Source organism: Merops nubicus, unplaced genomic scaffold (genome assembly GCF_000691845.1).
Source record: "Merops nubicus isolate BGI_N331 unplaced genomic scaffold, ASM69184v1 scaffold51986, whole genome shotgun sequence".
In the NCBI taxonomy this organism is placed as follows: domain Eukaryota; kingdom Metazoa; phylum Chordata; class Aves; order Coraciiformes; family Meropidae; genus Merops; species Merops nubicus.
Genome location: NW_008617992.1, coordinates 6438 through 28666, shown reverse-complemented (window position 1 = coordinate 28666; position 22229 = coordinate 6438). Strand labels below are relative to the sequence as shown.

At 36.8% G+C, this 22229-nt stretch overlaps 1 protein-coding gene across 1 annotated transcript; it reads right to left on the bottom strand.

The window, feature by feature from the left end:
* Nucleotides 1-819: 819 nt before the first annotated feature.
* PPP2R5E (protein phosphatase 2, regulatory subunit B', epsilon isoform) lies at nt 820-20179 on the bottom strand. Its single transcript, XM_008943286.1, has 12 exons — nt 20090-20179; nt 18109-18210; nt 15980-16072; nt 11353-11483; nt 11210-11269; nt 10496-10604; nt 9356-9409; nt 9213-9263; nt 8319-8438; nt 7084-7211; nt 4689-4775; nt 820-2194 (listed from the first exon to the last, which is right to left on the bottom strand). Exons 1-12 carry the CDS (start codon nt 20177-20179, stop codon nt 2095-2097), a joined length of 1125 nt encoding a protein of 374 aa, XP_008941534.1. The 3' UTR covers nt 820-2094.
* Nucleotides 20180-22229: the final 2050 nt, after the last annotated feature.

The window sequence follows — 22229 nt, the reverse complement described above, 5'->3', positions numbered from 1 at the left end:
GGGCTAAGGGACATGGTTTGTTATAAATTTATTTAATCTTCAGTATTTCAGCTTGCACCTTTGCTTCAGCACTTTAAAAGAAAATGTTTCAACTATGACAGTAACTGCCTAATTTACATTGCGTCCCAGTCAGTGTTCTTAAAAGAAGCTCATATTAATCCCACTAAACCATGTTGTGTTTGGTGTTGCATATGACTAGTTCCACTTTTTTTTTTTTTTTCTTCAGAATTAACAGTGTCAAGCTTTTACAAAATCATCGAGCTTACAATATTTGTGTGAGCAGACCCCAGAGTACAAACTGTGACCTGATAATCCTGAAACAGTCAGTAGTCTAGGAGGGAATTCTTTTTTACCTCTTTTCTGTGCCTGAAAAACAAGAAAACTTCAAATCCTACTGCATATTTAAATGGTAGGAAGAAAAATATACAAGCTTGTATTTATACTGTATTTCTATCAATGGCAACAGGTCATAAATTCATGTTTGCAACTATCACAAAGACTCATGAACACCAATTCAGTTTTATACTGTAAATACTGCTGGATTGATGGTGTAGGATTATCAATTCACTGTTGTCATATGTCTATAACAGTTCAAAAGCATCCTGGAGAAAAATCCTGAAACACATACCTTTCGGTATATAATAATGCAACTGCATTAGCTAAATATATACTGTACATAAGTCTTATCAGCATTTTACCTACCAAAGATGTAAGATTCCACTTTCAAATACAAAGCAGATAGCCAATAATGTATACTTATAATACAGCCCTCTTTTTTTTTTTTCTCTTTTGTTTTAAACAATTTGGTCACAATGCACCTTTGATATAAAAGCATTTTAAACTTTATTATTAATACTCAGAACATTAGGATTTCCAGAATTTTTTTCAGTAGCATTTGTAGAACCACTTTTGGTAACAAATACAGTAGTTAGGAATGAGCATCCAGATGAGAATGCAGAAGTATGTTATCCAGAATCTTTTCCAGCTAAGACCGTAGGGCTGGTACTGTGATGAGTAATAGTACTAGAATCACAAAAACACTATAATATGTTCTTAGAGGCTACATCCTCTTTTGCTGGAACACTTTATAAATACATATTAAAAAGTAAGGCAACAACTCCAAACTGCTATCTCAACTCAGTTTCCAATTAGATCCAGGACCACTGGCGATCAATTTCATGCTTGCACTGTTTAGTGTTTGTCTTTATTGTTTCAAAATGGTCCAATAGAAACATACTGTAACAATTTAGTAATTAGTACTTCTGAAACAATGCCCCTGTGTGTGTCCAGTGCCATCTCACTAATACTGGTTAGGTACTGAAGTCCTGGGTGTTACCACTGCTCATTTTTAAAGGATTGTGGACACTAATTTGGATTTGCAATAAATAGGTGCATGAATCCAAAGCTCCCTTTCCTACTATGTTTATCACCTACTTGTTTTTTAACTCCTAATGTTCAAATTCAGGAAGCACCAGAGATAGCCTGGTACCCAAAACAAATGTTCACACCAGTAAACAAAACTTTTATTCAGGACCTATGTTTTTCATGGCCCTGATCTGAAAGGACATTCAACTTATGAAGATGTGCAAAAGGAAAAAAAGTCAAATTACAGTAAAGTTATCCAGAGAAGGAGGATGTTACACAAACTCAAAGGAAATGACAGTCTTTTTTCTCTTTTACTATAAATACACTTAACATTTTAGCAGAAAGACAAGCTAAATTTTAAGATTGTTCACATTTGAAAGTTGTATTATACTCTCTGCTAACGATAAATAAGGAACAGGTCCTGACAATGGAATCTGACATTGCAATTTTCATCAACAGATCTTTGAAGACTGGTTTTAAAGAAGGGTTAAAACAATGACTATGTTTGCAAAGTTCTGAGAAGTCCATCTGCTGTCCAAACTTTGAATTAAAGTCCTTATTTTTTTCCTTTACTTGGAGACAGGTATATACAGTGCTGTTGTAATAATGAAACAAATGTGAAATCTACTGTAAAGTTGCACAATACAGAAAACTGTTGCTCCATCTTCTACTACATAAATGTGTGACTCCACAGGTTAATAATGCTGTTTTGTTTTGTTTTTTTTTTTGTTAAGTCGGAATTATTCCATCACGTCTAAGACCTCTCTTTAATTCCAAATCCTCCAGTTTTTTCCACAGTTCTTCACGTTCTTTTTCTTTCTTCTTCTCACTGATAGATGAAACAAAACAGAGTTAGCAGGAAAGAAGCCTCTGGAATATTTATGTTAAAAAAAAATATATAGCTGACATTAATTAGCAGCACTAATTTTGCTGAACAATTGCAATTTTCCTTACTTTTAAAAAAATATATTTTAGGGGTTTTGTTTTTTAAAAAAAATGTTACCTATACAACTATCACTAAACAAAGTAGTACAAAAAGAACATAAAATGGAAGCTGAACAAAGTGACAGCATTCATAGATGTTAATTTATAATGCATAAGAAAAAAACGCAGTGGACTTGAACCCTGGAAGTCTAAGAAATGTTTCAGGACTAGCACATTTAATTATTTTCATATTTAAGTGAGCTATTTTTTATGCTTATATATAACAGCCACTTTCTAGAACAAGCATTCTCTTATTCTTTTGGTATCACTATTCTTACTTATATTGGCTGGTGGCTTCCATACAGCTTAGGTACTAGCCAAGGGAAAGTTCACGCTACAAGACATGCCTGTTGTTCAGTGATTTACTCTTTTTCCTTACCAAATATCTACATGATCTATGTAGCATTTGCTTTAACAGAGCTTAAAGGCTGATTTGATAAAATTAAGCACCTAATCTAACATTTACTTTACCTGCATTATTTGCTTTCTAAATTTCCTGTCTCTGCCATAGCTTACTTTGAATAAATTTTCCTGATACTGCAAGGTACAAAATGCTTTCAGTTTCTACTAAATCACCTTGAAGGTTCAGATGAAATGGAAATGTAATAATTACAGACATACAGATTTCCCTGCCAGTCACATTAAAGAATTCCTGAAAAATATTTCAGTGGCTTAGAAGCATTCTCACACATCTTTATTCAGTCAAGTTATTACTTGAAATTTTCATTTCCCAAGAGTATTTTAAACATACTAAAAAATACAAACAACTTTCAGATAAATCCCTGAAGAACAGTAAATGAAACCCCCCCAACCCCACGCAAAACCTGTCACTAGAAAGTATTTAAAATTAAATGTAAGTGAAATAGCCTGACATTTTCAGGCTACTTACCAATATTTACCTTCTAATCATAATGAAATATATGCCTGCTTACCTAAGGGACTGTAAGAGGATGACCACCTCATCCAGCTTACCTATTTAACCTACCATAGCTATTAATACTGAACATATTTCTCCTCACGCTTCAAGTAGTACCCTTTTGAAATGCAGCTTTAAGATGCTAAAGAATTTCTGTTAACATGAAGGTAAATATCCCAGTTTATACACTCAGGTAGTTACACGTTTAAAATGATAAGTAGCAAGTAAAAATGGTGAAATGGTTAGCACCAGCCTTGACAGGAGATACGTCAGTAGGTGCAAGAAAAATTCCTTGTGCAGTTCAGCCAATAAACCTCACCCATCATACAGACACAGATCATGCTACTAGTGTCTGGTCCTGTTAAGGGCAGAGTTCCTCATCTTAAAGGGCAAAGCGCAATCACAAACTGACTGAAGTCACTGAGGTCCCACAGGAAATGGCTGGAGTAGGTGACTAGTCCTAAGATTCTCTGCCTTTTCTGCTAGAAAACCATGCAGGGATGTGTCGACTGCACTAGCAGATTGAGCTTTGTTTATCAACATCTATCTAGAATTCATCTGGCACCCTGGCCTAAATATATATCTAAGCCTCTAACATGTTAATGAACTAACCTGTTAAGTGCATATTTATTTTTTTTTTTCTGAAACTTCATATTTTACAACAACAACAGAGAACAAAAGCACAGTGTGACTCCAGTCACATAATTAAAAAAATGTGACCTCCAAGAGACTCATACAAACCTAACAAGGTCTGATGACATATAGTACCCTTTGCTTTGCTTGGGAGAACCCTGAGTCACAGAAAAGGTATGACTTAAATGGAGTTGCAAACTCCCTAAAGTTCCTGAAGGTTCCTCATTTTTTTTCATTTGATGTTTGGATAAACTGAAACTTTTTAGAAAAATGCTTGGACTGTAATTGGAAAATGAAGACTGAGGAAAACAGAAGACAAAAAGTATCTTGCTAGAGTGGAACTGCAGAACATATGAATGGTGTATCTTAATGGATCCTGCACACTAGAAGACAGATACAGCAAGACCTCTGAATAAGAAATGTTTTCCCTCCCGTAACTTTTTGAAGCCTTTAAGGAAGGTGTTATCTTTAAACCCTTTTGTTATTGAAGATCTTGATACATTTCAGTCGTTTGGAATGCAGTCAAAAGTAATTCCATGATTAATGCAGATTCCCAAGCAATGGAATGGACACTGTAATCTCATAAGGGGTAAAGAACAACGTGTACATGATATTATCTTCCAACTTGCAAGGAGAAGGCTAAAGAGCATGCAAGGGGAAAAAGTGAGGCATTGAGGCCATTACGTGTGAGACTGTCACTGCAGCTGAGTGTAAAGGGAAAACTAAACAGCAGGCCTTATGCACAGCTGACAAAAAAAAAGCTTTAAAAAGTTACCGCTGACGATCTGACTTGTAAGTGGCTGTCAGCTCGTCAAACATGGTGCTGTTCATTTCCATAAATGCCTTCAACACATTGTAGACTAAAGCCACAATAGCCCTGTGAAACATTAAAAAAGAAAGAAATTTATTAGTTTCAGGTGAAATCAAACGTGAAATAAAAGTGCCTTCTCTTACCAGCATTTCTGCAACCAGTTCTGCTCATCTGAGTATGATAATGTAAATTCTTTGATTTCAGTGAATCTACTTTTGATTAACATATTTAAAGGTGAGAATCAGCTTTCATGTCTCTACTGACTACTTAAATGGAGCAAACCGAAACTCTAGGGTAAAGGTAACAACAGAAAGCTATTACATATAACCACAGATTCTTCCCTCATGCTGTGGAGCAATTCTGAATGCAGCTCCAGGGATTCAAATCATTAGTGTGGCAGAAGGAACAGAATTTAAAAACAAAATGAGAGTGATTCATACTTCCTTATGATTTCTCTATGAACCTGAATATTCAGTGCATCTATGCAAAATATAAGGCCGTATTTCAAGAGTAATTTCCTTGTACTCATATATTTTATATTCATTTTCACTTTGTTACAGAAAAAAAAAATCAAAAAATTCCACAAATTCTTCAGATGAGTGCTACACTATCTGTGTAAAACTGTGTGTATATATCTATTAAAGAAAAAAAGTATTATATATATAAAATATACATAGTCTCTCCCTCTCTCTTCCCACCCCTCCTTTGTTTAGTGCTTAGTGCTGTTCCTGACCTTGCCCACAAGCCAATCCACCACTGCTTATCTGAGTTTGAGCTGCTCAGCTGCATAAAACATGATAGGCATGATCTACTGATACAGGAAGAAATGATGTATAATAATAATAATAATTTCAAAAAGGCCCCAAAGGAATTCTGTCCCACAAAGGCTCAGTAAAGGTTGAATCAGTTTACTCTTTCACACCATCTGACTGGGTAGCTAGCCCAAAATATAAACGAATTTCCAAAGATGGTTGTGCCAACAGACTGATTATCTAGAGATCAAGATCCCTTTCTGGTAGAGTTAAAGAAACAACAAATGAACTGTACAGGGAGAAGGGAAAGAAACAAATCTAAAAAACTTCCAAATAATTTGAAATAGAGTGTTTAAGCAAAAAGGCACGGAGGAAAGGAATCCACATTACAGGTGCCAGGAAGCTTTGGAGGTAACCTACACAGTAAATGGTGTGCAACTTCCCACCCACCCCTGTCTGTCATCCACCCCTTTCAATAAAACTTTCACTTTTGTTGCCTACATTAAAAAAATGTTCTTATAAATATAAAACCTCTTAAATTCTTTATTTCACATGTACCTTAACCTGGCTTGTGCGTGGAAGTTACAAAATTCCTGTGTGTATGAAAAGTCTATGAACTGGGATACTAGAATATTCTCATTCCCAGAAGCATCTCAATGCAGAGCATAAAAGGTTGGGCAGGAGCATGGGCAGGCTGGAGACATGGTACTATGCCACAGAAAGTATCTTTTTGTGACAAGCACTAGTTAAAGAAGCTTTCCAGGAGCATTAGATTCATCATGTAAGCACACAAACTCGAGGGTTTGGCTAGGTATGGAACAAAAAGACTGATGTTTGAAAAGATTAAATATTTTCCAAATACTTTACAGTAAGGTCTTAAAGCAAATGAGACCTGAACATAGCACAGCCCATTAAAAATACTGGGTTTAATAAACTGTAACCATCTTGACTTAGGAAAACTTTACAACTAAATTACAGAATACATGACATCTAACGGTAACAGTATTTTTCACTAAAATACTTTCTTACTGGGTTTTTTAGTTTGAAAATAAAAATGCTGGATTAGCAGGGTATCAACACGAAGCAACTGCTCCATTACTGTGGATAACAGACAACAGCTCAATTTAAATAAATTTAGAAAGAAACAATCCAACCAAAGAATATAGTGATGTCTATATGCTTCAAGGATGTCTAGAAAAATGCTAGTACCAGAGCTGTGCCAGAGGTATCAGCATCAGCCACCATATAGTCACAAAGCTTCATTAATGCCAAGTGATATTCTTCTAGACAATTTATGATCAGGCTTAAGACGTTAACTAGTTCATAAAAAACTGTGTAGGAGAAATGTTTCATGAGCAACACTTTTTCTTCAATAACAATGTAACATCTAATTTCTCTTTTATCCAAGTTGTGAGAAGGTCTATTTTTATCCCATAAAGGTACTCATTTTTGTACACATACCAGATAATTAAACACATTTTGAGATAAGATCAAGTATAGACTAATTTCTATTGGCATTAATTGAATTTGGATGGCACGTTCAGCTGCTCTTCCACAGACATTCCCTAAGCTTATCACTGGTATGTCAAATGGTCAGATAAAGTGTAATGGCAACAACTTACGGATTCCAGTGCTCTTTAGAAATCCTATAGAGGCTGGAAAACATGATGGGAAGTATAACGTTTGAATTCTCCTCTATCAAACTCATGATGTACTCATTATTCCAATAATACAGCGCTCTTTCAGCCACCTTTGAGTTAAAGAAATAAAACATTAACAAGAATTCACATACCTATAATTTTCTGAAGGAAAAACAAATCACAGAGAAATTTCATGACGATGAATTAATAAGAATCATTAACTTTAAAATTAAAACTCTATTTTAATCAGTAGCATAACGTGCATTAATGGAATCAAGTTTTTATCCTATAATTCAGAGCCCACAGCATCCACTCTCTCTTTCCCCTGAGCAATATGTTGTTACTCACTGAAGACCAGGTGCAGAGAGTGCATTAATGCTGCAGCTGTGGAGGGGAAGGGAGAGCTGACAGAGTTCCCATCGCCCCTGTCCCTCAATCCTGTGACTGCAGTCAGAAGGAAGAGAGCAGTGCTGGGATACCAGGAGGAGACAGGGAAAGGCCCAGTAGATGGGCTGAGTAAGGGATGAGAGAACTTCAGTGTGGGGAAGATACCAATGACAATAATCACCTCGAGGAGGAGACAGGGGTGTAGGAGGCAGAACACTGCTGTATACTGTGCTAAAAACAAAGGTAGTCCAAGGAAGAGCTTAGACCAGTCCCATCTGCCATTGCTCCAGGATAGGTCATCTGGCTTAATATGAAGACACTACAGGCCATGAATCCTATCTCCTCTTCATATATGATTCAATTTAAAACCTATTAATTCCCCTGCTTCCCATTATGCAATGAAAAGAAAACAGGCTCTGGGTTCTATCACCTCTAACCAGAAATCTCCTTACAGAAGTAAGGAAACAAGAATGCTGCACAATACTGTGCTAAAAAAAAAGGGGAGCAAATACATCCTATGTGGTCTATCACTCCAAAGGCCATAGAGTAAGTACTCACCACCTACAGGCAGAAAGGCTTGAAACCTGCTTGAATCTAGTTTAAGGCCTTGTAAGGCCCAGAATGGTAAGTTCCATGCTGTAACCCCAGATTGCATCTAACAAGTTACTCAGGAAGGTCAAACTAAACTTCCACTGTAACATACCCTATTCCATAGAAGACAAGTATTTAAAACCACATAATATAGAGCAATATTTACATGGGGGGGGGGCTGCTTATGTTTGAGATCAAGACTATACATTACTATACCAAAAATAACCTCCACCACTCACCTGAAAATGAGGGCTAGAGACACACTTGGCAATTTGTTTAAACAAGGGTTCCTGGATTTTGACAAATTGTGATGGTTCAATTACATCCAAGATTTCCTCCAGCTCTCCTAGGAACATGACCTAAAGACAAGGAAGGAAACACTGAGTATCAGACATCTGAATCATCTTGATGAGCAAAATTCTGGTAACCCTCAAATTCTACCACATCAGAGAGAAATTAAAGACTCACAAGCTCTCTCAAAACATGTGATCAGTTCTACCTTTAGCAGCTTCTGAATTCAGACTTTTAAAAGAAGGAGGACAAGTGAGTGGAAATGCTGTATTTAAAGTAGTCCTTTACAACAAAATTCAAAATTGCACCAGTATATCTGTGCTGAAAACTGAGCCTCATGTAGACAAAGAATTTGGCCAAAGCTTTACCTTTCTTAAATAAGGAGAGTCATTAATTTTACCTCATTTTTGGAAGCAACATTCAAAACAACAGTTTTGCCGTGTCACAGAATCCCATTAGGCAAACTCGGATTTGCATCAAGAATTTTAAATGAAAACACAAAGATCCAACTATCTTTTATAAGTTTAGTAGGTAAACACTAGACAATATAATCTCTTTCATCCTCCCTGGAAAAATACTATCTTCACAAATAAACAATTCCAAATCTAACAGAATTTTCCAGTCTATCTTTAGCTTTGTTTATTTTCTCCTTTCTAAAACAAAAAGATTTCTCTGCAGAAGAACAAGTACTATTTTTTCTGAATGTAAAGCATGGTTATCAAACTTTTGTCTTTGTAGTCAAAACTGTTCAAAAAAACCCAGAATTCAAGTATGAAAAAATCACATACAACAATTATAAAACAAAATAACTCATGTTTTGTTAATACTAGTATACTACTTACCTCTTTCTGACTGCAGGTTTTTGGCCAGAATTTCATTAAACCTCTAATGACCTAAAGAAGGGGGGGGGGGGAAAAAAGGTTTTTTACTTTTCTATCAATAGGGCAAATGATGGAAAGTAAAGAAGTATGAAAGAAACATTTACCGGTTCTGTGAGTGAGGGGTCTTTCTCCAGAAACTGTACTATGCAGTATGCCAGCTGTGGAGATTTAAGAAAATGAAGTTAAAACATTTCTAGAAAGAAACGAAGGAAACAAACTTTTTTTAAAAAGAGAGACTCAAGGCAAGATCCTGTGCAGTTTTCTCAAGTTGCATCCAATTTTAAACTGAGTTGTATAGTTTGCACTGTGCAAACCCACTCGAAGTTCAGTTCATAAGAAACAACAGAACACATTACCAAAAGAATTAGGGTGACAACATAACATACATAATAAAAATCAGATCAACTTGGTATTCTAAATACAGTCACACAACCAATGTTTTGAACCTTCTGTTACTCTCTGAAGCTGCATCTTTTTACAAAAATCATGAAAACTCTTCCAAGATGAGCCAATGCAGCTAAAACCTGGAATAACATATTAAAAAACACAGCTCTCTCAGCACAAGAAAGATTGCACTACCTGAAAATAAGACAGAAAGGCAGCAGATATCACAGAATCATTTGGGTTGGAAAAGACCTTTAAGGTCCTCAAGTCCAACCATTAACCTAACTCTACCAAGTTCTCTGCTAAACCACATCTCTAAGTACCATATCAACATGTCCAGGGATGGTGATTCTTATCACATGAAAATTTATGTCATGAAAGCTGAATGTATAAAAAGATATATAAGGGAATAAATGCAGTATTAAGGAATCTGTGAGGGAGAATGTTACAGATTACACAAAAGTGTGAGTTAGTATTCAGAAAGTTGCCAGGGTGAAGAAGAGCCTTGATAGCACAAGACTAAGGAAGCCCAGACATCCTCCTGGGAGAGGACTGGGAAAAGCAAACTTGTGAGAATGAGAAAACGGCAGAGGGAAAAATCTAAAGATAAACTTTAACTACTAAACAAAGTCCCCAGAATATTACAGATGTATTTACACTTTTAATTATCTAATCAGAAGAGAAGCGAGACATTTATCATACAAAGCACATTAAATGAATTTTTTAAAAAAGATCTATTGCATTTTTTCCACATTTCAAAACTTTCCACCACCTTTTATGTGCTACATCATCAAATTTCCAAAGCAACCTTAAAATATATATATATCATTATAAGCAGAAAGTATTTTTTTAATTTCTACCTGTGCATGGAAGAGTGATAAACTCCTGACAGTATGTAAAGGGATCAGCACCTTCACCAGAAACTGTTTATGCTCTGCCTTAAGAGGTAAAGCGAAACCATTGATAATACTAGAAAATAGAGGAGAAATATTTGTTAGTGTTATCATCACAGAAAACATTCTTAAGCACTTCATAGACTAAGATAACTCAGCAGCCAGCACTTGTTTGCAAATAGCAGGCTCTTGCCATTGGTAAACACATGCCGACTTTTGTCCTGCTTTGTATTAGCAGCACAGTACGCATCGAGGTAGCAGTTCAGCTCCAGCTTGGGAATCATCATATAAACAGCTGCACAAACCTGTTGCCAAACAGATAAGACCTCGTCTGTGTGGTCTGTAAATTCATGTAAGCATGGTGTTCTTGAATAATCAACTTCACAGAATTAGATATACTCAAAACGTTCACACTGGTAGCATGCTCAAAAAAATGTATTATGCAGAATCTAAGGATGAAGTGTGCAAAATTTAATATACACATAATCAACCTAACACTTTTGGCTATAACTTGCATACAGTTATATACTCCTGGCAAAGACGAGCACATGGGCTTAAAGATGAGCATGGGCACACATCTGTATTCAGAATCAGGGTTTATAGTAATATTTTTTCCGCATCCGACACTATTCTGACATGTCCAGAAGGGAAGTTTGAGATAGATAATAAAGACTTGTTTACCTTCCTAAAATTTCCAACAGTTCAGCTACGCCATTGAAGTGTTCAGTTTCATAAACAAATCTAAAAGAAGAAATGTTAAATATAAGTAACAGATCACTTTCCTGAAATGTTTATAACCGAAAGTACCTTCTTCCACAACTTACCGTAGAAAAATATTATTAATCTGTTTTCGGATAAATGCTCTAAGACCCAGAAACTTGCCATAAATTCTGTGCAAGACTGTTTTTAGGTAGTCTCGTTCTCGAGGGTCTTCGCTGTCAAACAGCTCCAACAGCTGTGTTTAAAGGAAAAAAGAAAACTGAAACAGTAGACATTTGACAAATATGACAAATTTCTATAGAAAAGTTAAATTCATGAAAGCACATGAATGTAGGAATGTGATATCCATATCATCCAAGGTGTAGAAACACAGTATTAAAAAATCTGTTGTAACCCCAGCACATCACGACACCAAGTTTAATTTCCACTTCTGACATAACAAAACTTTTGAAATCTTCAAACAACTAATAAATTTTTAATTAACCGAGTCCAAAATGCTGCCTTCCTTCTCCCCAAAAATAAAATAAATTCTTGGGTGCTATCAAATCTACAATATAAGACAGTTTGCCTCTTAACATTCACCACTCTTCACTCTGCAGAACTAAAAGATCCTCATTTGCTCTGACATTTGGTTCCCACAACACTGTGTCAAGGTCACGTCTGTCTAACTGCGTATGCTGTACATTATCAGCTCTTGAGCCTGCTGATGACTGCATGGCCTCCACGCTGTACAAAGGCCCAACAGCTAGGTCTACCCCGTCCCTGGGTCTGCTGTTACCAGATCTACATACATTGACACACATCAAAGCATCGGGGCAATTAAACACCCATGTTGAACAAGGTGGTAACTTCAACTTAAAAAGCAAGCAAACAAAAATCAAAACAAACAAACGAAAAACTCCTTCACACACACACACACAAAAAAAAAAAAAACAAAAAAAAAAACCACAAACAAACAAACCACCAACACCCTCCCAAACCAAACCAAAAACCCAACAACAACAAAAACCTAAGTGATTCTTAAATCAGATTTTAAACCCAAAAGCTTATTATGTGGTACTCAGTCAAAAGAGAATATCGTCAGGTCTCTTCTGTTATACAAAATATATCCCAGAGCACTGACACCTGAAGTTGCCTCTAAGAATTAAGGCATCAAGTGAGCAGCAGGAGTATCACCTGAAGATCTTTGTTCTATTCCCCTTGAATCCTCAAGAGCATGAGCTCCCCCTAACCCTCCTTCTTCATATTTTTTGACACCATAACATTGGCTATTCTTGCAGATATTTGGAATAATTTCGAAAGTAAACTTCATTTAAAAATAACACCAACCAATCAACCAAAATAATCCCAACCCACCTCAAATGCATATAAGCCAGAGAAATTTAAGGCAAGGTAAATCAAGGTAATTTAACATAAGCAACCAGCATCTCCTGCATGAAAACGAATAATTGCCAACCAGTACCTGCCTTGCAAGAGAAATGAGGACAGTTTGCCAAAGAGGTCTTACAAGCACATAAGACGCTGTCAGAAAATTATTACAGGAATGGTGGAACACAAAGTTACCTTGAATTCACAAATAGATAAACTATAAACACCTAGTATAACTAACCATGTCAGTGCATGCATACTACCCGATCTCTGGTAAGCTCCTACACACGTTTTAGGAGGTGAAAATGAAAAAAAAGACAACCCAATATGACTAAAAGTTGTTAAGCTGTCTGGGGTTTTGCTTTCTAACATCCAGGTTTAGGACTGATGGACGTATTCCTCTTCACTGTTTTTGCATGTTTCTGTGGCATGCGACGAGATCCCACTATCTCCTTCTGAATTTGTGGTGGGAATTTCATGAGGAAATGATGAGGTCTGTCAGCTGCCCTCCACAGGTTACAAACACATTGCTTTGTTCAAATAGTTCTACAGTTAAATAAACAGTCACCTCATCCTTCTCCAAATAGCAAATTTCACCCAAAGACAGCAAACAGCTGGAAGCACTTATGTTTTTAATTTTCTTATTGGATTGCTTTTAGGAGCAAAATATTTATATTTCCAGTTCTCTTATATAGATCCTCTGTGGAAACATTGCTGGACTAAGACTCGGTCTCTCATTGAAAAATAAATTAAAAAAATATTTTGATATGTCCAATTTGTTATCGGGTTTCAACAATGAAGTCTTATTTCTATGGATAAGCTGCAAGACTTCCATAATTTACGTGACTATTCTGACACTAAGCACACATAGAAAAGAGAAATAAATTTTCCAAAATAGCAACCTACATAACACAGACACTTGTGGATATATTTGAAGAGTGTGTCTCTTAGCAACCACTGCCAACCATTTCAGACTGTATATAAGCAGGCTTTAGAAATGAACAGTTACACAGTTAAGTACAGCATTTTATCAAAACATACTGCTGAAAGCCACAGATTTTAAAAATAAAGTCAAAAAGCAGGAAAATAAGAAAAAGTTTGAAAAATATACACTAAAAAACCATCAATTTTTCACATAACCATTTTTATTGCTGAAAAATGCTTCATTAAAAGTTCTTAAAAAAAATTAGATGTTTTCAAAGACTGTCACACTCCTGTTGTCAGTGTCAGAAACAAACATGCTTAATGTTTTTAAGTCTCAAACTGGTCTCCTATGTAAATGATCTGTAGTCATTGATTCTTAGGGGTTACTCAAGACACAAAACAAATACAGTAAGAAGTAAAAAGACACCAAGTTCCTACAGACTAAACACATACACACAGAGAGCCATATCTACTTGTATGTATATATAAGGCTCAACAGAACTACTTATAAAAAAAACATGAATTTTGAAATTACATACTGTGAAGAGCAATATATTAAAAAGCAACACCTAACCATGTGGCAAAAATTCTGATAACTAATTTTAACTCTTAACTGTCATAAGCATTTTCATATTCATAGGTTTTAAAATCTTGCATTTCCCTCTTCCAGCAGATACCATTCTTTCACTGCATAGATTTAATAAAGACTAACAGGATTTAAAGAAAAAAAAATTCCTTGTTTTAGACCCATTATGCTGTGCCAAATTGTAACAGGTTTGAGTGCCTTGAAATGGTGTGAGTGGGATGCCATCAGTCATGACCAAGTTCAACAGCAAATAACAGGAGCACCCACAAATTATCTCCTCTAGGTTTTGAATTAAAACACAAGCATTCCTTTTAATGCAATCCTGCTATATTTAAAGAAAATAAAGTCAGTCTGGAAAACGTGTAAAGAGTGATCACTTTCCCTGCACATTCTTCCATCTCCACCAGGTACTGGATGACCAGACTGATGCACCCCCTTGTTCAAATCAATAGTTAGATGAACAAAAGCAAACTCCACTACAGAGGTTTGATCCAGATGAAAAACACTCTTGTATTTAGAAGCTGGATAAAATAAAAACATATGTATGTCCCACTTCTTTTGTAAAGTGAAGATCTTGAGATATTAAGGAGGAAACTGAAGTCTCTGCTTTGAATCTTTGAATATAAGGAAAGAAATTGCTCTCTTCGCTACATTTTTCAAGTATTCTTCATACAAACAAGACGAAAGGACAGTAAAAGCACTACTTTTATTGCCTGAGCACCACAGGGAAAAATAAAAGCTTCATGACAAAGGGGTGAGAGAAAGGTCTTCAGAAATGCTGAGTCTCTCCTGTCACTTCTAGTTTGGCTTTTATTCAAGTCTCAGGCTGCAAGGAAACTCCCTTTTTTAATTAAGTAGGAATCTTTCTAAATTTCCCCCATTTCAAAAGCAAGATACAGACAGCACTAGACACGAAGTTCTTTCTGACTTTGCGGTCACACAGAAGTTAACAATGGGAACAGAAATCACAAGACAGGCCTATTCCCAAAGCCAAAAGTTCTATCTGTGGAGTTTCCTGCCTTATCACAGAAAACACCTCCCTTCAGCCATCTCTGTTCTGGCATCTGTCAAGGTTTGAACAAAAATTCCTCAAGCAGAGAAGACCAGCTACTGTAGCTTCAAGAGAAGCAAGACAGCACACAAGAAGCTTAGCTTGCACCCAAGGAGAAAAAAGATGAAATATGTGTAAAACACTCTGCTACCAACTGACAGAGCCCACCTCCATCTAGCTATAACGATGGCAAGCAAACCACCAAAATGAAGTCTTCCATTCTTTGCCAGTGTGGTTTATTATTGATGTTTCTTCTTCTTCCATGCTTTTAAAAAGAGCTTAAACTTTCTATGGCCTCTTGATTTAGTCTCTCCCCAACCAGTATAGCATCACTGTTTTCAGCACTGTGCTGGAAATAGATTTGTTAATGAACTGCCCCTGTTGCCAGCTCTCCAGCAGAGACAGAAAGGAGAAATATTCTCCCCTTCCAACAGAAATATTTTAACAGTAATAAGACACATTAAAACTAGCATTTAAGTGGTCTCTCTAGATAGCAACATTTTTAGAATATTTGATAGTAAACCTTCCATTTTTCAACAGTTACTGTTTCAGCTCCCTCACATAACCAGTAAGTCAAATATTTTGATTAAGGTATCAAAACTGGAGCCAAACCAACTATTTTATAGATCTATAGCAACAGAGACATGTATAAACACACACACATACTTCCTCTATATCAACTTTCATTGTTGAGCCTTCTTCTGTTGCAAATAAAGGTATACTTTCAAATTTTAAACAAAATCTTTTGAAAGAATCTTTTTTTCAAAAGCAAAATGCAGCCTTAAAGAAGAGATCAGCTTACCTGCAATACAAATTTCTGATCTATGTACTTTTTGGCAATGCTGGGCTGAAATTCCTGGCTTTCCAAAAATCGTATGAAAAACTCATATACAAGCTGCAAAAGAAAAAAAAAATCTGGTTTAATTTATGGCTTGATGAACTTTTTGTATTTTTAAGTATTCCACCAAATTCTTTTACTAGCAAATAAAATTTTTTTCCACAGAGCAAAAAGTTAAAAGAATGAAAAAGATTTTTCTCCTTTATCAAATTGATACCTTAGAGTTAGAATTAACTACATGAGCTTTTTATGTCAGTTTTGTTTATTTAACTCTAGTCAAAGACATTTCATCACCAAGAACAGGCCCTGCCATCTTGTAATGCTTGTTATCATACTGTAATGCTTCCTACAGTAATTGGAAAGCACACAAACTTCTCTCTGAACTGCTCGAGTCACATCAAACACAGACATTACAATTCTGAAAGGGTTGGTGAAACAGTTGGAAATATTTAAATTAAATTAGAAACTGCTTAGAGTAGCGTTCTACTACAACTTGAAACGCAGAAGAAGAACACAAACTGGAATTTATTCAGAAGTTCCTAACTTACTATAAAGATTAGCCTCAGGGCTGGAGAAAACCTGCTTACTTTTGTGCAATTCCAACTCTGCCTAAACTATTCAGCAAGACAGCAACAGACTTTTCATTGACTGGAAAAAAAAAAGAGCACCTAAAAAATAGGCAAAAATGAAGTGAAGCAAAATAGGGATTGCCGTGGCCCCCTAAGACAGCAACTCCGACATGTCACTGACCAGTTGAGCTGCCAGCTAGCAATTCTCTTTGCCTAAACTTTTCCAGAAGAGCACCCATTGAAAACCCAATTTCAGTGAGTATGAATATCGATACTGAAAAGTTACACTTCAAAATAATTTTAAACTTCTCCATGAAAACACTGATATGCTGCAATACTACTTTATGTCAATGTTCTCTGACTTTTAAAATGAAGCAACAAGAAGTCAAGAAGGGGGAGAGAGGTTTATAAATATGACATGAAAAAGTGACAGCTTGCATAACTAATATTAAATCATCAGGAAATCAATTCCATCAACTCCTGACTTGGGTGCATTTCTTCCTGACAGTGGTAAATCATCCACTGGTAAGAAATTCCATCATTTTCATGTATGTAATCATTTTTGGAACCACAGTGCTAGTGTCAATGAAGGTAAGGTAACAGACATGACATGTATGCTGTGCAGTCTCCAAGCAGGCAGACCTGCTCAGAGCTGCCCTTGAAGCTTTTAAGATTCTTAATTTTTGTGAAATTTAAATATAAATAAGGGATTAACAGTTTCTGAATTTGAAAGCACAAAAGAGTGAAAGAGCTCACAGGCAAGGATTGCACATACAACTGCCAAATAAAATCCTCATTTCAAGCTGACATCAGTTGTGCTCCTTTGCCCACAGAAATTCCCAGATTCCACAAACCGTTCCTCAGGCAAACTTCTTCTAAATTTACTAGTGGTGTAAGTCATTGTCCTAACACAGACAGGATCTGTACCTATATTTTCTAGAAAGGAACCTATTACGTGAGCATCAGTGATGCTTTCTCAAAAATGAGTTTATGTTCTCTGTTCAGAATACCTTGTGCTGACACTTGAGGTACAGAGGAAGGGATGATACACAGCGGTGAGCATGCATCCTGCTACAAACACCAGAGAGCAAACCTCCACCAAGGAAGAGGAAGGAACTCACGTAAGGATGTAACTTCTTTTTCATTTTTCTGATCAAAGCCACCACTGAAAATTGACTACCTTCAGTAAAGCAATGCTACTAGCAGTACCATCCCCACAACGCTCCTGCTGAAGCTGATGGAAAACACTTGTGCAGCAGAGCAGTTTGGAAACCAACTATTTTTTAAATTGATGAAGGAAAACATGAATATGAGGGACACCATCAATACAATTTTTAAAGAAAACTTTAACATTTTGCAAATTTCACAAAGTACTCTCCCACCACATTATTACAGCCTTGAAAAATATCAATAAACGTTAGTGTCTCACTGACTAGTTTTGATTCAGAGGTTTAAAAAAGCTGAGAAAATTAGTAGATACATTAAGCAATGATAAGCCTTTCTTCTGAGGTAAATGATCAAAACCTGTAAATGTGGCCACGATGCCTCCAAGGTGGGTTCATCTTCTTCTGGATCGAATTCATTGCTGTCACTAGGTGGGAGAGTTCTGAAGATATTGCAAGATACCTGAAAAGCAAAAGAAAGAATGATGAGATCTGTTTTTCAAATAGGTACTAGATTTCAGGACTCTTTATGTCTACACCTACTCTACCCTCCGTCACATACAAAGTATTTCTTTTGCCTGCTGTTTGACAAAGGTTTTTAGCAAGAGCACAGGCCTAAGGAACCTGTCACTTTACAAACCTCCCACCAGCCTTGGCCTCCCTTTCTCCAGGTCTTTCTGTTTCTCCTTGCCAGTGACATCCCAGCCTCACCCAGGCTGCCACAGTTTCTGTCCACACGGTCCAGATGAGCCCAACTCCCAGTCCCGCTGGGCACCAGCAGGCTAGAGCCATCACTGTTTAGAAGTTGCAGGAAATGCCATCAGCAAGCATCTACAAGTGTTTTCATACAACATTTGTTTTTTTTTTTCTTTGCACAGGGAAAACATTGATGAAATTTGCTTAAGGTCTCATCTGTCAGCACGTGTTAAGAGTTGCCAGAGCTATTCACACATTGTAGACCCAGACACTTCTCACCAAGTACAGAACTTGGTACTGAATGCAAGCAACAAATAGTATTTGCTCGACACTTAGCCTGCATTTTATTTCATGGTTGGTTTGCTTTGCTTAATCTCATTTAGAGGTATTTTGCTGAGACTGCTTGGCTTTGTGGGGTTCATGCTATCAGCAAAGACTGGAGTCCTTTCCTGGGTTACTTATAGTGCTGAATGGAGTGTACAGCTTCTTATACAGCAAATCTGATAAACCGTGAACGTGCTGTAGGGTCTTTTCTGCACTTGGAAGGTGATGTTGTGCCTTCTTCACACTCTGCTACTGCATTTGACCCATCTCTAAGCTGATTAATCAACCAGCTGGGAAAAGCAGCATGTTATCTCCTAATCCTATATATACATGACCTCTTCATACTAGTTCAGACAAACTAAGCTATGTAACAAACAAGACTAGCATGTTCTTCAACATCTGTATTTATTTTTCTAGCCTTTTATTCCTGTAAATGTTTTAAAGTTAGTCTGTAAGGCACCTTTTCAGTATGTTGGTGACTTTTTAAGAAAGGGCACCTTAAAGCCAAGAGTTTAAACACAATCCAAATACTGAACAAACCAGATCAAAAAAAGACAGTCAAGTTTTAGAATTTACAACACACACTGAACAGATTCAGGTACTGCATAAACAGAAAGAGGAAACAACAGAAAACCACAGGAAAGCACATGTAGGTTGTACCAGAGAGGAATGTTCACTGAACACAAGGGGAAGCAAAAGAAGAATAAAGCAAACCAGTGAGCACAGAAAAGGAGGTCACACCAGATTCTGCCTGGACTTTTTCCTTCTTGCCACAAGAGGGTGTATTTCACTGCACTTACAGTAACACATACTTGTACAGACACCTTCACTGTGTATATGAATCTCACATCTTAAAGCCCATGGCTTTCAGCTCTAACAGACACAGCACTTATAGCCTCTGCTGATAGGTAATGAACTCTGCCCGCCTTGTATGCATACCTCCCAAGTCGTTACTAGCACTTATTAGGAGATGCTCTTTCTTCCCCTTCTCCATCCTCTTCCCTTCACTCAATTGCTTCTCTCAAGAGCCCCTCCATGAAAAGACTTATGTAGTCTCATAAGGAAAAGTCAAAGAACTATTCCTGGAACACACACGTTATGCTTTGTCTTTCCTCAAGGATTCCTGAGCTCCTCCTTCTACCATCCCTGATATGAAGAAGCAGGGAGGAGGGGAAGTGATCTGCATTAGCAGGACAGAGTTGTTTTGGTGTTAGAACATTGGCAAAAAGAGGTTACAGAGCCCAATGGATTCCCAAGTAAAAAGGGGGAAATATACTTATTGGTGCCTTGCACCCAAACATCTGGGATTCTGCAATACTTACTGAAGCATTTTTGGTTAATGCTTCACATTCAAAAATCCCAGCTTTCTCAGGATTTGGACCAAAATAGGAAACTAGCAAAACCAAAGGCATTCTGCAACTATTTTTTTTTTCCCTGCTTTAAACTATTTGAAACAAGAAATTCATTTTTCTGTAAATTTAATAATACATAAATTAATGAAACTTGTACCAACAGATCAGAGAAAACATAAGTATTCATCAGCTGTTGTCTTGAGAAACTGGAACAAATATTGAATTATGGCACAAGCAAAACCTGCAAGGAAAAGTGCATACTTTCAGAATGAAAAGCTAAACTAAGACAAATTCCTGTAAGATTTAAATTAAGTCAAAACAAGCCTCAAGCAGTTAGTGCCAGGCCCTTAACAGCATGACAAAGGTACAAAGGGTTCAGCAACAATTAGTTAAGTGTCAGCACTGACACCTGAATCTTGAGCTAACAAACCCAGTAGGATTTCTGGAGAGTGCCTATTAAAAAAAGGCCAGTCGCAAGGCAACTCAAAAGCAGCTATTTTTCGTAAGAACATTAACAGGTAGGAGTAAGTGCAATGCAAGTTAGGATATGGTCTTAGTACACAGTTTGCTCACTTTAATTTTCTTTTTTACATTAGGAGTAAAGATAAGCTATATGGAGCCAAAACTGCAGATATTCTCCTGAGAAGAACAGACAGAACAGGTTATCTTTAAGTGATTTCCCCAGGTTACCATAATTTTAAAAGATAACGTGTGCCATTACAGTTATATTAATCACCACAACACAGCATGATAGCTCATTTACATGCAGTGTCAATTTATTGAATGCTTATCTAAACCGGTAGCCTCTGGGTGGCTAATGTTTATAAACCTCTAAGGGAGAACCAAAGGCAACAAGTTCTTCCAAGCATGAACTGCCCAGCTGTACATTAGGGACTTTGACAGCCTGACAGCCACCACACAAAGATGGGAATATGCTACATCAAATCTGGAAAGAATAATTTTGCTCAGATAGGCAAAAGGTAGCTATTTAGTATTTATCCCTGGGCCCAAGCAGTGTGCCAAAATTCCTTCAGCTGCATAGCTGAATCATTTCTCTTCTGACCTCTGTTGGATCATCAAGCCAAAGGACATCCCTGCCAGCCTGTGCATACAGTCCCTCATGATTCCTCTCCCAGAGCCAACACAAATGACTATTGATCAATACTGACTTCCTTCTTCCACTGATTAGGAACGCCTCCAAGCCCAGATGATATTTTTGTAAAGCAAACCAGAACTGTAATATTCTAGAAAGTTGCACTATGAAAGATCTCCCCTATTATGTCCTCCAAGACATCTACATGCTTACAATTCTCCAAGACTGAAAATTTCAGAAGTGCACAACAAACTGGGTGTAGGAAAAGGACATCGCTGCTCTCTCACTATGCAGAATTTGAACATCCAACTGCCAGAAAACACTTTTACAAATCAGCAAAATCTGCCCATTGGCACTGAATCTAAATTTTCCAAGATCTAGCTGGAAACGCCAAAATGACAAGTTTTTAAATTGGACATGCCCAGAAACCTCTAAGCTTCGTGTCAGTCAGGCACGACTCCAACCAGAAGCCAGACAAAAACTTTTCCAGACTACTACAAGTCAGTGTCAATTCATTGAAAACAAACAAGATAGGGAAGGCTGCTACAATACCTCCACAATGTATGAGCTGCAAGTTCTCAACAGACCCAGTGCAACTATGGCTATACACTGAAAAGTAACAAGCTTCAAGAAAGCTTCGATTTTATCACCACTTTTATATTTTAAAGAACTAAGAGGCTTAAGTCTGAAGTCAGGAATAAACATTTTGAGAAGTCCTCTCTTTGTCTCTCACTGGAGCACTATAAAAATGACAATACTGTAACAGAAGCGCTTGACAAATTCAATTTCAGCTCAGCACTCCTACTCTGTGCTGTTTGAAGCAAAGATTTTTATCAGTAAGTTTTCCTGAATGGAGCCTGAAATGAAAACAAACATACACGCAAGGAAGCTTAATTTATTAGCGATATAAAAACAGAGTAAGTGAATGCTGAATCCACTCAGAGGGAACACCAATCTATTACCAGTATGTGGAAACACTCAAATAAAGCCCATGTACATAGAAAACTGAAACTAAGG

What these genes read in the sequence shown, in the direction of transcription:
- PPP2R5E (XM_008943286.1), bottom strand. Translation starts at nt 20,179, where the DNA reads ATGCCTTTGGTTTTGCTAGTTTCCTATTTTGGTCCAAATCCTGAGAAA. An exon ending in CTGTTGGAAATTTTAGGAAG is followed by an intron (nt 10,605 to 11,209) that starts GTAAACAAGTCT and finishes TCTATTTTCTAG; the next exon opens with TATTATCAATGGTTTCGCTT. An exon ending in TCTAAAGAGCACTGGAATCC is followed by an intron (nt 4,776 to 7,083) that starts GTAAGTTGTTGC and finishes AATGTTTCACAG; the next exon opens with GGCTATTGTGGCTTTAGTCT.